At 57.1% G+C, this 16014-nt stretch overlaps 1 protein-coding gene across 12 annotated transcripts in view; it reads left to right on the plus strand.

The window, feature by feature from the left end:
• TLE3 (TLE family member 3, transcriptional corepressor) overlaps nt 1-10692 on the plus strand; it is a 48844-nt gene extending 38152 nt beyond the window's left edge. For 3 of the 12 annotated variants that reach the window (XM_053223807.1, XM_053223803.1, XM_053223806.1), the window contains 10 exons: nt 111-161; nt 807-959; nt 1333-1474; nt 2043-2242; nt 2958-3034; nt 3636-3885; nt 4196-4443; nt 5248-5395; nt 6404-6554; nt 7419-8421. In XM_053223807.1, coding sequence (XP_053079782.1) covers nt 111-161; nt 807-959; nt 1333-1474; nt 2043-2242; nt 2958-3034; nt 3636-3885; nt 4196-4443; nt 5248-5395; nt 6404-6554; nt 7419-7708 — 1710 coding nt within the window. In that variant the 3' untranslated portion in view covers nt 7709-8421. Of the gene's footprint in view, nt 1-110; nt 162-806; nt 960-1332; nt 1475-2042; nt 2243-2957; nt 3035-3635; nt 3886-4195; nt 4444-5247; nt 5396-6403; nt 6555-7418; nt 8422-8631 lie in introns of those variants that run through there. The other 9 variants (XM_027067656.2, XM_027067659.2, XM_027067657.2 and 6 more) reach the window with 6 other exon arrangements.
• Nucleotides 10693-16014: the final 5322 nt, after the last annotated feature.

Below are 16014 nucleotides of genomic sequence, written 5' to 3' on the forward strand. Positions count from 1 at the left end.
TGGGGTTTGGCCCAGGTTCAGATCCTGGATGCTGGAAACCAGCGGTGGTTCGCGCCCCAACTGGGGTGTGGCGGGGGTGGCCTCCTTACTGGCTTGTCTCTTGCTTGCAGGACAGTGACGGAGACAAGAGTGATGATCTGGTGGTGGATGTTTCCAATGAGGTGAGCACAGGCCCAGGTGGCAGCGTGCTCGGCTTGGAACCCTTTTCCTGCCTAGGAGCTGTTGTGTCTCAGCTGCTGCACAGACATTACTGACATGCCCCGAGCAGGGCACCGAGGCCTCCGGGGCTGGGGCACCAGGCTGGTCAGGAGGAGGAGGACAGGGCTTTGCTGCCGGGTGGCTGGGGTTCCTTAGGATGGGAACCTCGGTTGGACAGTGCAGGTGTGCCCCAAGGATCCCAGGGGAGGGCCAGGTCCTCGAGGTCAGATCTGTTATCCCCACCACCCCTGGGATCTCGAGAGTAGGGGGTCGTGAGCCCCTCGGGATCAGTTTTGGCAGGGGACGAGGACTGGAGCGACCTACCCGAGGCCAGGAGACCCCACCGCCCAAATATGAGTCCTGAACTTGTGTTTGATCTTGGGCTGGTCACCACCCCCCACCCCCGCGCAGGCCCCTGTCTCCCCATCTGTGAGATGAAGGGGTGAGACCAGATCGTTAAGAACGAGTCGCCCCCACTTTGAGGCCCCCAGTCTCTTCCAGCCAAGCTCCTCTCCCCAACAGCTGGCGCACTCCCTTCCCATTCCCAGAGCAGGGAGGACTCCAGGCTGCTTGTTGATTTCCACGCATCTCTGTGCTTGTGCTTTTAGGACCCAGCGACGCCGCGGGTCAGCCCGGCACACTCCCCTCCTGAGAATGGGCTGGACAAGGCCCGAGGCCTGAAGAAGGATGCCCCCACCAGCCCCGCCTCAGTGGCCTCGTCCAGCAGCACACCCTCCTCCAAGACCAAAGACCTTGGTCATGTATGTGGGGCCTGCCACTGGCACCCCAGAAGCAGGGGGCTGGGGCAGGTGGGGGTGGGGGCAAAAGTCTCTGGAAAAGAGGCCGGAGCGGTGATCACTGGAGGGCAGAGGGGTGGAGTACGAAGACCATGGATTGGGGTTTGGCCCCGGTGCCAGTCCTGGCTTTACCACTTACCGGCTGGGCCTCGGGCTGCCAGTTAATGTTTCTGAGCCTTGCTTGCCGCATCCATACGATGGGAGCAGTCAGTCACCCCAAGTCCCTGCCGCACAAGGTGGGGCAAGAATTGAGGGGCTGTCGGGCAGCTGGGTGTCGTGGCCAGCTCCAAGGGCCCGGCTCTGGGGAGAAAGGAATCTTCATGTCTTCCCTATTCAGAATGACAAATCCTCTACCCCTGGGCTCAAGTCCAACACGCCTACTCCGAGGAACGATGCCCCGACTCCAGGCACCAGCACCACCCCAGGGCTCCGGTCGATGCCGGGCAAACCTCCAGGCATGGACCCGATAGGTATAATGGGTAGGCACGATGAGGCTGGGTCGACCGTGTTTGAGGGGAGGCGTGTGCCCCGGGGCGGGGCTGGAGCCAGAGCACCAGGGAGCGTGTGGGAGTTGGGGCTCTCCCCGGGCCTCCAGGGGGACTTCGCGGTCAGGTCAGAGGAGGACATGGATGCCGGCTGCGTCCACACTGATGGCAGGGCTTACTGGGAGGGCCCCTGTTGGACTCGGCACATGGGAGGAGCTTCAGACAAGTCAGGTTACCTGTGGTCCGTCCCCACCTCTGTCATTAGTTCTGTGAGACTCTCAACAAACTTCCTTCTCTGGGCCTCTTGAGTCCTGCCTTATAAAAAGAGGTGGGCGCATCTCTCAGCTTGAACCTTCTTGGGCCGTGAAGACCAGGATCCCAGTTAGGGGGGGGGTTCAGTCCCCGAGGATTGCCTGGAGCCGGCAGCTTTCCAATGCAGGAAATGCAGGAAGCAAGGCGGCCTGGTGGCCTGAGCTTTGTCCCGGAGGGGGGGAGGGGGGCCCCCTCCCCCTGAGGGTCTCCCCCTGAGGGTCTCCCCCAGCTGACTTCCTCCTCCTTGCAGCCTCAGCCCTGCGCACTCCAATCTCCATCACCAGCTCCTACGCGGCGCCCTTTGCCATGATGAGCCACCACGAGATGAACGGCTCGCTCACCAGCCCCAGCGCCTACGCCGGCCTCCACAACATCCCACCCCAGATGAGTGCGGCCGCGGCCGCGGCCGCCGCCGCCTATGGCCGATCGCCAATGGTGAGCTTTGGAGCTGTACGTAGACCTTTTGGCTCCTTTTGGGGGGTGGAAGTAGGCCAGGAGTGGGGAGCCGGTGGGGTTGTTTCTTAGAAAGCGGAAGGAACATACGCTTTGGGGTCAGCAGACGTGGTTCCCGCCTCCTTTTGCCCATTAGTCATCACGTGACCTTGTGCAGCTCAGCCTCCGAGGGCCGTCTTTTTCCATCTGGGAAGTGGGGCGATTACCTCTTTTTCTGGGCCCTGGGGGGATGGGAATCCCCAAAGGAGGCCAGTGGCTTCCGCGTGGCATGGGTTTGGTGAATGAGGCTGTTTGCCGTACCGAGGATGGGTTCAGACTGGGGTCAGCAGAGAGGGGTGCTTTTTCAGGGGACAGTGGGGTTTCTGGGATGGCCTCCTGTCTTCATGACGGGCCCGTCGGACACCAGGGGAGGGAATGGAGTGGGACTGTGCCTCGTGGAGCCGGGAGAGCGGGTGGGGTGGGGGGGGATCCAGAACACTGGCTCAGGGTTGGTGGGCCTGGACTGTCACCCTGTCCCTGCCACTGTCCTGGACAAGACTTTTGGGCCCGCTGGGCCCGTGTTTCCTCTGAAAGAGCGGGCTCTGCGCGGCTGGCTTCCGGGTTGGGAAGGGGCGGTGCTGTGTGGGCAGGACGTCGGAAGTGGTGAAGGAAGAGGCCAGGGGGATGGGTGGCGGCGCCCCTCACTAAGAGCTGACCTCGTCTTGCCTTTCAGGTTGGCTTTGACCCTCACCCTCCCATGCGGGCCACGGGCCTGCCCTCAAGCCTGGCCTCCATTCCTGGTGGAAAACCGTACGCTCTGGCTATGTGTGTCGCATGCTTCTTGGGGAAAGCACGTCATCCCCCGCCCCTATCCCCTGCCCTGGCAGATGTCCCCTTGGGAAGGGTCTCCCCTCTAGAGGCACTCATAGATCAGGTTGCAGCCCGGGAGACAGCTCCTGCTCAGCCCTGGGGCTCCCACTGCATGGGGAGCACTTGAGCCCAGGGGGCCTCCATAACCAAATGAGGGGAGCTGCATCAGCAGCGGGGGCAGACCTATGTCCCCCCTCGTGTTATCCCGGGGCTTCTAAAGGAGGAGGTAACATCCAAGCTGGTAAATGGTAGGAGAGGGCATTCTGAGGCACAGGGAGGGCCGGGGTGGGGGGCTGGGGTGCTGGTGACCTGGCTTGGAGCTGAGGGTATGTGACCAGGAGCGGAAGCCAAGGTTGGGATACTGAGTAAATCCCCTACCTTGGTAGAGCCAAACCAAGGAGGTTGGGGGGTGTTACTGGGTTCCCTGAGAGCTGGGGAGCGTGTGCGGGCTGGTGCCGTCCGGCCCGGGCAGGACTCGTGGGAACAGAGAGAGGATGGTGGGGGGGCGGGGGTTGACGGAAGGGCCGCGTCTCCCTTTCAGAGCCTACTCGTTCCACGTGAGCGCCGATGGGCAGATGCAGCCTGTGCCCTTCCCCCATGACGCCCTGGCGGGCCCCGGCATCCCACGGCACGCCCGGCAGATCAACACGCTGAGCCACGGGGAGGTGGTGTGCGCCGTGACCATCAGCAACCCCACGCGGCACGTCTACACAGGCGGCAAGGGCTGCGTGAAGATCTGGGACATCAGCCAGCCGGGCAGCAAGAGCCCCATCTCCCAGCTGGACTGCCTGGTGAGGACCCTGGGCCGTAGGCCTCTCCGCCAGCGGGCGGAGGGGCAGCCTGGCGCGGCCCTCTACTGGCCGGGCCACCGAGCGAGCTGGCTGACGTCCCCGAGCCCCGGTTTTAACGTCCCGACGTGCCGATGATCCCGGGCTTCCTGGGGTTCGTGAGGAGGTGCATGAAAGATGGAAGGGTGGTGAACGAGTGAGGGCGGGACGTGAGCAGGGGTGGCGAAGGGCGCTCAGCGTCGCTGAACGAGACCCCTCTGGTCCCTGGCGAGGGGAGGCGGACGGAGCTCGACACTGTCCCTTCTCTGCCCAGAACAGGGACAACTACATCCGCTCCTGTAAGCTGCTTCCCGACGGGCGCACGCTCATCGTGGGCGGGGAGGCCAGCACGCTCACCATCTGGGACCTGGCCTCCCCCACACCCCGCATCAAGGCCGAGCTGACCTCCTCGGCTCCTGCCTGCTACGCCCTGGCCATCAGCCCCGATGCCAAAGTCTGCTTCTCCTGCTGCAGTGACGGGAACATTGCCGTGTGGGACCTGCACAACCAGACCCTGGTCAGGTGAGGCCGCGGGACGGACCAGGGGAGCCTCCCCCTCGGGAAGCTTTGCGCCGGTCGTAACCGGGCTCGTCGGAGGTGCTATGAGGCTCCGTGGGGTGGCCACGGCAGAGCGGGTGAGGGGACAGCCTTGTGCCAGAGGATAGAGGATCCCCCCACCCCCCACGGAAGGCTCCGGGGAGCGGGGAGCTGGAGCAGGTCAGGGAACGGGGGATTCAGAGCGGCAGAGGTGAGCAGAGGGCGAGAACTGAGGAAGGAGGAGGCCTCGGGACCAGAAGGTTGGAGCAGTGTCACTTGGTGGTTCTTATGGGGCTTCGGGAGCCGCTGCTGGGTGTGAATCCTGCCCCCGCTATGACCTTGTGCAAGCCACTCAACCCCGTGCCTCAGTTTCCCCTGTGTGAAGCGGGCATGGTGAAGCCCGTCCTCGGAGATAAGAGTGCAGTGCAGGACTGGCTGTGTGTGTTGGTCCTGATAGCTTGCAGCTTGTTGATGGCCTCAGCCCCATAGCTCAGGCAGGGGAAGGAGAATGTGGATAAAGAACGAAGCAGGAGCCTCTCCCCCTGCCCCCCCCACTGCCCCCCCCGCCCCCCGCCGTTATGCACCTGTCTCCGGGACCCACCTGTAGGGGAGACTCTTGGGTAGGCGGAAGCCCAGCCCGGCGGCTCAGCGAAGGACCATGCGTGCGTGGTAGACCCCCTTCTAGGCCTCAATTTCCCCTTCTGCACAGACGGAGCCGGCCCGCTTCCTCGGATAGCTGCCCGCTTGGCACTCAGTGGCTCTCCCCTTCTCCCCACTTGGCTTTCATAGGCAGTTCCAGGGCCACACAGACGGGGCCAGCTGCATAGACATCTCCCACGATGGCACCAAGCTGTGGACCGGAGGCCTGGACAACACTGTGCGCTCCTGGGACCTCCGGGAGGGCCGCCAGCTGCAGCAGCACGACTTCACCTCCCAGGTGTGTGCTCTCCTCCCCCTCGCCCAGGACAGCGCGCTCCCTTCCCTCCCGGGCTCCGAATGGCTGGGTCAGGGGACAAGGGAGCCCTCACAGGCAACCGTTGCAAATGGACCTGAGACCAACCTGAGCCGCCTTGGAAGGCTTCTTGGAGGAAGCAGCAATAAAATAGAATTGACAGAGCCTTGGAGTTGGACGTACTTGACCCAGCTGCTCAGATCTGGTTCTCACTTGAGCACTTTGTTGAGCACCTTGGCCTTGGTCTTGTCCCTTATGGGATGAGCACAGCAGTAGCAACCTCATAGGTCTGATGTGGGCAGCGAAAGTGGTCCCTCTTCTGAAAGCCTAGCCACAGCCTGGCTCCTAGAAAATTCTCTATAAATGCCAGGTATCCTAATTTCCCATTGTTACTTGTATTACTTATCTTAATATTTCAACCATATATATTTACTATTTTAGTGTTTTATTTCAATTTTTAAATTTTACTTGTTGATGCTTGTTTATTTTTTTTTTTGAGAGAGAGAGAGAGAGAGAGCGCACGAGCAGGGGAGGGGCAGGGAGAGGGGGAGAGAGAATCCCAAGCTGGGCGTGGAGCCCCACGTGGGGCTCAATCCTATGACCCTGGGATCATGACCTGAGCCGAAATCAAGAGTCAGACGCCCAAACCGACTGAGCCACCCAGGCGCCCCTGTGTGTTCATTTTTTTTTTCTCAAGGCAAGGCAGGAATCCCAGAGACAGAGTCACTTTGAAAGTGAAATTCGGAGCCGGAATGCTGGCTGTACCACTTTGTGGAGTCAGCAGCCTCTCTGAGCCTCAACTTCCTCGCCTGTAAAGGGACTCCAGGGCCGAGGGAGAGGGGCTCCGCCTCGCAAATAAATCGCAAGTGGGGAGGCGATGGGAGCAGGAGTGCTGGGCTCCTGCCCTCAGGGTCCCCGAGCAGGCCTCTGGGGAGCCCCCTGGGGCCCCAAGGGCAGAGGAGCTGAACCGAGTCTGGCCCCTCCCCCCCGCAGATCTTCTCGCTGGGCTACTGCCCCACCGGGGAGTGGCTGGCCGTGGGCATGGAGAGTAGCAACGTAGAGGTGCTGCACCACACCAAGCCCGACAAGTACCAGCTGCACCTGCACGAGAGCTGCGTGCTCTCCCTCAAGTTCGCCTACTGCGGTGAGCCTCGGGGAGCCGGGAGCCCGGCGCAGAGGAGGGCCCCTAAAGCTTATAGAAAGTCAGAGCCCTGGAGTGAGCCACGTCCTGGAATCGGACCTCCTGATCGCGACCACTGTCCCTCCCCCCGCCCCCCCATCCTTATCCCGGGGATGCAGATACTGCCACAGGGTGCCAAGCTCTCATGGCGCCCGGCCAGAGCCAGTCCCTGCAGGCCTGTGGGCCAGAGGAACAATGCTCACAGCCTCGTGAGCCTTTCCTCCAGGCGTCTGAGACCGCGGGCTGCGATGGCCGATGGCCCCGGACTGGGACATCTGCTTCCCCCGCGCCCGACTAGCTTTGCTGCCTTGGACACCTCTCATCCTCTCTGAACCCCAGCGGGTCTTTCTCTGGGGCCCCTGCGTGGCTTTGGCATTAGCACGGGCAGGGCCCTGGCAGGGCGGCCTGCAGAGGAAGAGTGCCCGCTGACCACTGGCTTCAGCTGGGTCTCCAGACCTCAGGGCCTCGCCATTTCTGGTACTTCCTGCCGCCTTCCCGTAGTAAAAATGAGAAGGGTCAGCCGACTACTGGCTTTAAAAAGAATCTTTTGGGGGAAGTGTGATGTCTGGAGTTAACTGCATATCCTACCTTTGCCCATCCAGCTGCTCCCCTCGCCCGCCCTTGACCGCAGAGAAAGGTGTTCTATGGGTGTGAGCCGGTGACGGGTCTCGCTGACCGAATGCCCCCCACCGGCCGAGGGTCTAACCACGCACTGGTTGGCCGCTCACGCCGCGTTCCCATGGCAGCCAGCCTTGTCTGGGGTGGGTCCTGCCTTCCATCCGGGGCAGCAAGCCACAAGCTGACGCCCCCTTTGCCTCCCTCTCGTAGGCAAGTGGTTCGTGAGCACTGGGAAGGACAACCTCCTCAACGCCTGGAGGACCCCGTACGGAGCCAGCATATTCCAGGTACTGCCCGCCATCCGAGCGCCCGGAATTCTGCCCAGAGTTGGGACCCACCCACGGGGATGGGGCTGGTGGGAGGCAACGCAGGACTTGCCCCGGCCCCTTCCAGCCCCCACCGGATGGCGGTCCAGGACGGGTTCCCCGGAGGCAAGGCCTTGGACACGGCAGCGGGACATACCCTGCAGGGCGAGGGCTTTTAGGCAGGGGTTCTCATAGGATCTCTAGAGCCAGGGGGAGTCCCGTCATGCTCTTGGCTCTGGCCTTTGCGCTGGGCGGTCACAGGATGTGCACCGGCCAATGGAGCAAACTGGACAGATCTTTCCAGAGCAGCGTTAGCCCGCATTCAGGTGACTTTGTCCTTTATGTCGACACCTCGGTGTAAGGAAAGAGGTGCTGCAGGAAGAAGGGTCTGCAAAGACACGAGCGGGGGAAGGGACTTTTCCTGGTTTCTGAAGATCTGGGTTCCAACGCACTGCCCTCTCAATTATACACACTCTTGCCCCCACACACAGCACACACACACGCACACTCATACGTAGCACACATTTCACTCACACTATCACACGCACAGCATGCGCACTCTTATACACACACACACAGCACACACATACAATGTGCTCCCGTGCTCCCAGCTGTCAAGCCGCCTCCAGGATCCGTGCTGGGGAAGGTCTGGTGTCCGGCATAACGTTCAGAGTCTCCCCAGTCACGCTGGACGCTTCAGGTTGGGTGTGGACCCCTCCCCAGCTCAGCAGGCTGAGGCTCTGGCCCGCTCAGAAGTGCTCCTTCTGAGCACTTCTCAGAATGCTCACACCCTGCTCAGAAGTGCTCCTTCCTGTCTGTAACCTCCGAGGAGAAGCTCACGCTCCAGCGTTCTCTTTCGAGCCATTCCACTTCGAGATCGTGCTGGACCCTGTTAATGAGCTTTTCCTGGGGGGCGGCGGGGGGGAAGGGGCATCTGTCCCCGGAAGTGCCTCTCCGGGCTACGCTGGGAGGGCCCGCGGGGTGCGCCGAGGTTGGAGCTCCAGGGCCGTGGAGAGGGGGTGCCGTGCAGATAGCCCTGCGGTCGTGCTGAGTACCAAGAAAGTGAATTTCTGCCTTTTTTTCCCTCCCTCCCGCCTGTCCTTGCCTTCCTCCTCCAGTCCAAGGAATCCTCGTCTGTCTTGAGTTGTGACATTTCGGCGGATGACAAATATATTGTAACGGGCTCTGGTGACAAGAAGGCCACGGTTTATGAGGTCATCTACTAAACAAGGACTCTAACAGGGCTGTCAGACTCTGGGAGAAACGGACTCGGCGGTGACAGGGCGACCCCGCGAGGGGCCCCGAGGCTGGCAGAGGCTGGCGGCGGGCAGCCGAGCGGTTCAGGGCTGCGCTCCGGCAGGCCGAGAGGGCGCACCCGCCACGGTCTGGACTCCTGGGCACGGGCTCCCATGTCTCACGGACTCCGATGGATGTCCCTCCTCCTCCCCCTCCGCGACCCTGGCAGACGCTACAAGTAGATTGATTTGGAGGCTCGGGGCCCCAGCGCCCCACCCCCCCCACCCCACCCCCGCGGACACCCTCGTGAATCTCCATCTTTCCTTTCCCTTTCTTTTGCTCGGTCCCCCTGCCCTGGGTTGGGGACACTGGAGCGGACCACGTGTTTATGCTGGGGGAGGGAGGGAATCTCCTGTTCCCGATTGTGCAGCGCACAACCTTTGTGAAAAATGTAAATAACAGACTCCTCTATCTTGGACTGGTCAGTGGGGGAGGGGGCCCCTTCCCACCGAAAACGCTAGCCGTGTACTTCGCCTGCTGTATTTGTAACCCACTCGTGGTGGTGGCTTTTTTTTTTTTTTTTTTTTTTTAAAGGGACATCCCCATTTGGGAAGGGGAGGCCGGGAGGGGGAGCCAAACGGAGAGGGAGTGGAGGGGGTAGAGGAAGGGAGCCACAGCCGGTGACCAGACTGACCGGAAAGGGCCCCCCCCACCCCCCGGGCCGAGCGCGCCTCCCCGTGGACTTGGGAGCTGCCCGAGGCCGGCAGGACCCACCGGCGGTGGCCGGGCCGCGCGCGCTTGGTGGCAGCCTGGGCCGACAAAGGTCTGATTCTCTGTGGCCTCCTGCGCTCGCCTCCCTCTCTCTCAGGGGTCCGACTCTTGCTCTGTCTTTCCCTCTTGCCTCGCTCTCTCTCTTTGGTGCACACTTGGTTACGGTGAGGAGAAATGGAGGTTCAAAAGGAGCCCCATCCCTGGTCCTTGATCTTCGGACACGACCTAAAAAGGACAAAAAGCGGAAAGCATATGGCAACTCAGCTCAGGGAGCTACCAGAGAAAAATAGCGACTGATGTGGGTGCTTTTTTTTTTTTTTATTTGAATAAAAAGAATTAGAATTGACGTCCTTTATAAAACGCCTTCTCCCCCTTTTCCTGCCTCTGACCCCTTCCTCTCTCCCTAGAGGGGCAAAGTGTAATCCACCTGCAGGGTTGGGAGTCCGAAGGGATCGGCTCCCCCAGCCCCACCCTGGGCAGCACAGCAGGGCTGGGGGACCAGGGCTCGGGTGGGGACCCTGATCCCGACACTGTGGCGACTTCTCGCGGTTGCAGTCTCTCTCTCTTTTGAGCCCCAACAGATGACAGGTAGCAAGTGGTCTCCTGCAGGTACCACATGTTGGTACCAGAATGTTCTGAGGTATTAGGATTTGGGTTTGTCGGTTTGTTTTGTTTGGTTTTTTTCCTCCCTCCCTTGGTCTTTTTTTTTTTCGTCGTCGTCTCTTAAGGAAAAGGTAAAGGCCGATGTGAGCCCTGATGGTGGGCTCTCCGTGGATGTAGCATATGGAAGATAATTTTGATATTGCATTTTTATGGATTATTTTATAATGTGTGATTCTGTCTGGTGAGAAGGAAGGAGGGGCTCCAGTGGAAACTTCTGGTCTTCAGTGATCTTGCTCTGGGCGAGCAGCTCCCCTGACGGGGGGGGGGGGGGGGGGGGCCCAGGGGCCATGGAGACTGGTGAGGCCCCCCCTGTACCTTTCTAAGGGTGGGGGAGGGGCCGTCTACAGAATTTCTCTCTCTTTCTCTGGTTCATCTGCCGTCTTGTGAAGGCTCCAGCCGCAAGGGAGGGCGAGGGTAGAAAAAGCTGATTTCCTGAAGAAAAAAAAAGAAAATGAAAAGTCATTGTAATGAGCTGTTTTTATATTTTTAAAAGTTGCTATTTAAAGGTTGGCTTGATTGTTGTGTTTTAATTGCCTCCTCCCCCCGCCCCCTACCCACCCGTTTGTCAGTCCTCCCCAAGAAGAGCCACTGGGGGCCACTGTCCCTCCTCATGCCCTGGGTTCTGGGTGATGCCCTTTGTCCTCCCTGAACATAGGCTCTTCTCATTTTTGAGCACTTCACATGCTGTCCCCAACCCCTGAAAGTCCCATCTTGCAGGACAGTGAAAGGGCGTGGGCTCCATACCTCCCGGGTCTCAGCACCAGGGAGTGATGGGTGAGAGCTGGGATTTCCTTTGCACACAGGGGCGGGACGGAGTTCCTTAGGGGAGGACTACAGATCTGTACCAAAGTCTTAGCGGTGAGTGCAAAAGTTTGGGGCAAAAAATGCAACGCAAACTTCATGTGCAAGGTTCTAGGACCATCTGGACGCTGAAAGCCTCCGCCGTCCTTCTTAAGCTTCAAGTTAGATGTTACGGGCGGTGAACTTGAAGTCTGGTTCACAGAGGTGTTTGAAGGCTTGAGAGGAAGGGTTTGCAGAAGGGCCGGGGTAGGAAATGCAGGCCAGTGCCCCCAGGGAGGCGGGGGTGGGTGACGGTGCTTCCTGGGCTCTGGGATTTCCTCCTCAAGCTGGGGACTAGCATGGTTTCCAACCCCGTACTTGGTCACAATCGTCCCATCACTGTTGTCCCAAATAAATCACAACGGCCCGCTGTCACTGCACACAAAAAAAGGAAGAACTTAACGGTTTTTAAAAGGAGTTTACAATTAGAATACAGCACAGTCTTTATTAGCCTAGGAAGGACAAACGGACCGCAGGCACAGAGGGGTGGGCCAGCTGGAGAGGGATGCCCTCGGGCTTCTAGAGGAGAAGCTTCCAGCAGGTTGGAGGAATGTTCATCGGAGCTGCATGGACTTTAGTAAAAGCTCACCCACCTTGTTCATCCAGGTCTGTGCATTGAAGCCAAGGGCTATCTGGCCAGAACATTCTGCGTGTGCCCCGGACCCGCCTGGGGACTGCAGGCCCCATGAGACACGCCTGTCGGAGAATCCTTGCCTCCCGTCTTGCCCTGGCAGAGGTGGTTACTACCGTTTCTGAAAAGGGGAACAAGACTGAAAGACTGCCCTACCCAGACGTCCTGGGCACAGTCAAGGATGGAGAGCCGACCAAGATTTAGTCTCAGCCACGGACGCTCACAGTTCAGGTCGGGGGACAGCACAGCTCCTCATTTGTGTGAGCCCTGCTGGCGACACATCCCTGGGCACCAGCCGCTGGCGCCTTGTTTCCTGCCTGTGGTCACCGCCGCTGTCCCTTCTGCCAGCTCTCCAAGCTTTTCCCTGACGACTGTCACACTGCGTGCTGCCTCACCGGCCGCTCCCCTCTGCTTTCCACCCAGCTTGTTGGAAACCCAGCATCTCAGGCCAGCAGCAGCTGAAAATGCATTTATTTTATTTTATTTTATTTTTGAGAGAAGGAGACTGAGTGCGAGTGGGGGAGGGGCGCAGAGAGAGGGAGACACGGGGTCGGAAGCAGACTCCAGGCCTTTGGCATAGAGCCCGACGCTCTGTGGGCTCGAACTCACCGACCGTGAGATCACGACCTGAGCCAGAGTCCGCTTGACCGACTGAGCCGCCCAAGGGCCCCTGAAACTGCATTTTGAGGGCCCCTCTGCTGCTGGCACCTTTGTGAGGTGCTCAGATTCTAGTCTGTGCAGAGGGGACTGCTTGCAGCAAATAATCCGCCTCCCTTCCTCAATACCCCCAGGTTGCCCCTGCCCCCTCTCCAACAGGGCGGCAGAAGGTCTCCATGCCAATTTCCTGGCCTTTTCCAAGTCACCGGAACTGCTCTTTTCCTGCAAAGACGCAGGCCCGTGCAGTCTTAGCGTTGGCCACACCTCACCACACCTGTCCGGCTTGACCGGCTTCCCTGGAGGGCAGCACTCAGGGCTTCAGGGGCCCAGGGCAGCCCCGGTGAGTAAATGGTGAGCTCTTAACCTGCTGGAGGGGACCCTAGTTCTCTGTGAGCTGGGCATCTAGATTCTCAGAACTGAAGCCAAGACGTGAACTGACTTCTGGAGTTCTTTAAGCTCTGCTGTTGCTTGAAGCAAGGGAGCTGCATTTAATTTTTTTTTTTTTAATGTTTACTTATTTTTGAGAGCGAGAGTGTGAGTAGGGGAGGGGCAGAGAGAGAGGGAGACACGGAATCCGAAGCAGGTTGCAGGCTCTTAGCTGTTAGCACAGAGGCCGACGCGGGGCTCGAGCTCACGAACCACGAGATCGTGACCTGAGCCGAAGTTGGACGCTTAACCGACTAAGCCCCCCAGGTGCCCCAAGGAGAGCCGTATTTAAAAGTGGGGAGAGTATGGTTGTCAAAAGGCCACTTTCATGATTTTAGTCTGTGGGCCCAGGCCATTCCAAGCCACAGCTGACCAGGCCAGCCCTTCTGGTGTCCCTCTGAGCCACTGCCCATCCCGGTTCCCCACCCCCAAGGTGCTCAACCCCAGCATGGGCAGTGAGTCTCTGAATTTGAGCGTCCATGAGAAGGCTCAGAGATACGGACCTCTGGATACTGCAGCTGGAAAGATCCTTAGCAAGACTGTTAAATATTAGAAACTGGCCATCAAATGTTTCATGATGACAAAGTGTATTTTTTTTTTCAAGAACACGGTACTTGAAAAAGAACATTATCTTTAACGTGAAGTATAGCAAACAAACCTGATGAACCCTTTGAAAACTTGCACAGTTAGGCACCGCTTTATTTTTCTTATGCTAATATAAAATGTGCTCTGTTCCAGTACCCATGAAGCATTTTTAAACATTACGCTAAAATTGGACCCTTTGTATTTGAAGAGGTATCTATACTGAGCCCTTGATTAAATGGGACCATTAAGGCCCAGAAAGGGCAAGTAAGTCACACAGCCTGAACTGGATTACAAATCACATCTCCCTCCCCCTTAAATCACTAGCATACTCTCGAGGTGGGCAGGACTGAACGACGTTTTGAATCCAGAGGATGAGGGCTCCTGCCCCTTCAACAGTACTGGTGAAAAAAAAAAAATTGCTTATGGAAAGAGATGGCCAAGAAAAGTCATGGAAACCAGGCTCCTGCCTTGAGAACCTAGAACTCACCAATCCACCCATCTGTCAAGCCATCCATCCAACCAACATTTACGGAGTGCAAATCTAATATGCCAGGCATAGTTCTAAGTGCTGGAGTGCAAAGCTCAAACCAATAAGACAGTGCTTGTCCTCACAGAACTTTCTCAGCCAGAGGTGGGAAGGAATGGATCCCACGGGCAGAGGAGGAGATACGTGATCTCAAAGGGACGGGCCCAGGAGAGAAAGGAAAGAAGAAGCCCCCTCCCAACTCCACCCCTGCCCAGCTCAGGCCTTCCTCACGTCCATTAGGGCACCTCAGTCGGTGCCCAGAAAAATCTACGGTGTGCTCACCCTGACCCTGACTCAGCTCTCTCCCAGGCAGCTGAGACAGGGCAGGTGATGGCTCAGAAGTGGGCTCCTGGGACCTCCTGGACTGCAGAGGCCAGATGAAAGTCAGATGGGGCTGGGACCTTGTCTCTCCTCGGTATTATAGCTGTCCTGTGCAAGGGTTCGATTCCCTTTAACCATGTGGACACAGAGACGTCTTGGACAAGATGAAACTAAAACCATTTTATAAGCTTAAGGAAAGAAGGAAGGAAGGGAAATACTTTAATGTCATAAATTTAAAAACTTTAAAGGTTTAGGAGTACTGGTTTAAAATCAGCCAACAAAACCCCCAAGAATAATCATTACTATTGCTGCTTTTCAACATAGTTCTGGAGGCCCCGGCCAATGCAATAAGACAAAATAAAAAATCAACAAGGTACAATGATTGCAGTGAGAAAACACAAAGTTGTAATTATTTGCAGATAACATGGCTATATACATTAGAAAATGTACACGCAAAGCAAATATGAGAGTTCAGTCAAGTGGCTGGATCCACAATCGACATTCATTAATCAATAACATTCCTATTCATAAGCCGCGACCAATCAGGAAAATGTAATATGAAGAAAAAAAATGCATTTACCATAGCAACAAAGGCTACCCACGAATAGATCTGAGTAAAGCCACACGAGACCTTTATGGAGACAAATATAAAGTTTCATTGAAGGAAATGTTTTTGAAAAAGACCTACATGGATCATAAGTTATACCACATTCATTGGTGAGAAAATCCAACTGTATTTCAAATGCTGTCTTTCCCAGAAACCTGTAATACAGTGTTAAGCAAAATCCAACTAGGGTATTTTCTATATAGTTTGAGACACCAACACTGGGTTAAGGACCAAAAGTAACAAGTATAAATTTGGAAAGGAATAAGAAAGGAGACCTTGCCCTCCAGATATCAAGACTTAAGTAAAAGCTACAGTCAGTAGTCGGTGCGTGAATTGACAGACCAATGGAGCAGAATAAAATCCATACACAGACCCTCCTATAAATAATGATCCAACTATGACCCATGTGGCATTATGTATCAGTGGAGAAGAGGATTCAGCAGGTAGTGCTAGGAATGGGCTTTCTTCATGGAGGGAAGATGGCTGTCTACCTCACACACTACCCAAAACTAAATTCTAGAGGGGGTTAAAGTCTTTAAACTTGTGGGATAAAATAGTAGAGGGGAGGAGGGCGAGGAGGGAAAGGATGATTGAACAGGACGCAGAAAGTAAAGGCTATGATGAAGAAAAAGAAAGGTCAACAAGGGGCGCCTGGGTGGCTCAGTCTGTTGAGCGTCCGACTCTTGACTCTGGCTCGGGTTGTGGTTTCACGGTTCGTGGGTTCGAGCCCCACATTGGGCTCTACATTGACAGCATGGAGGCAACAGGCAACTTGCGGGAAAGAAACAAAATGAATGGCCGGGAAACCTGTGAAAACTTCTCTAGCTATCAACCGACGCAAATGCAAAAAGCAAAGTGACACAGAGGAATTCATCCCCCAGGGATCAGCAAGTCTTTGAGTCTGATAACACTCATGAGGAATGACTGGCAACGTCAAACACCGCTTGTGGGGGCACCGTCGGGTCACCCACTTTGCCGAGCCTTTGGCGATAGTAAAATGGGAGCAACTCGCCCCTACGACCTGGTGATTCGACTTCCAGGTATATACCCTAGGGAAACTCTTACGCAAGTACATAAAGAAATGTACATGGAAATTTTCATTGCCCCGTTATTTGAAGTAGCAGGAGTAGCTGAAAAGAACCTGTCCTTTATTGGGGGGCAGGGGGGGATGCATAAAGAAAAAAAAATCTATGCATTTTCCTATGATGAAATTGTATGTGGGCATTAAAATACATGAG

Source organism: Acinonyx jubatus, chromosome B3, assembly GCF_027475565.1.
Source record: "Acinonyx jubatus isolate Ajub_Pintada_27869175 chromosome B3, VMU_Ajub_asm_v1.0, whole genome shotgun sequence".
In the NCBI taxonomy this organism is placed as follows: domain Eukaryota; kingdom Metazoa; phylum Chordata; class Mammalia; order Carnivora; family Felidae; genus Acinonyx; species Acinonyx jubatus.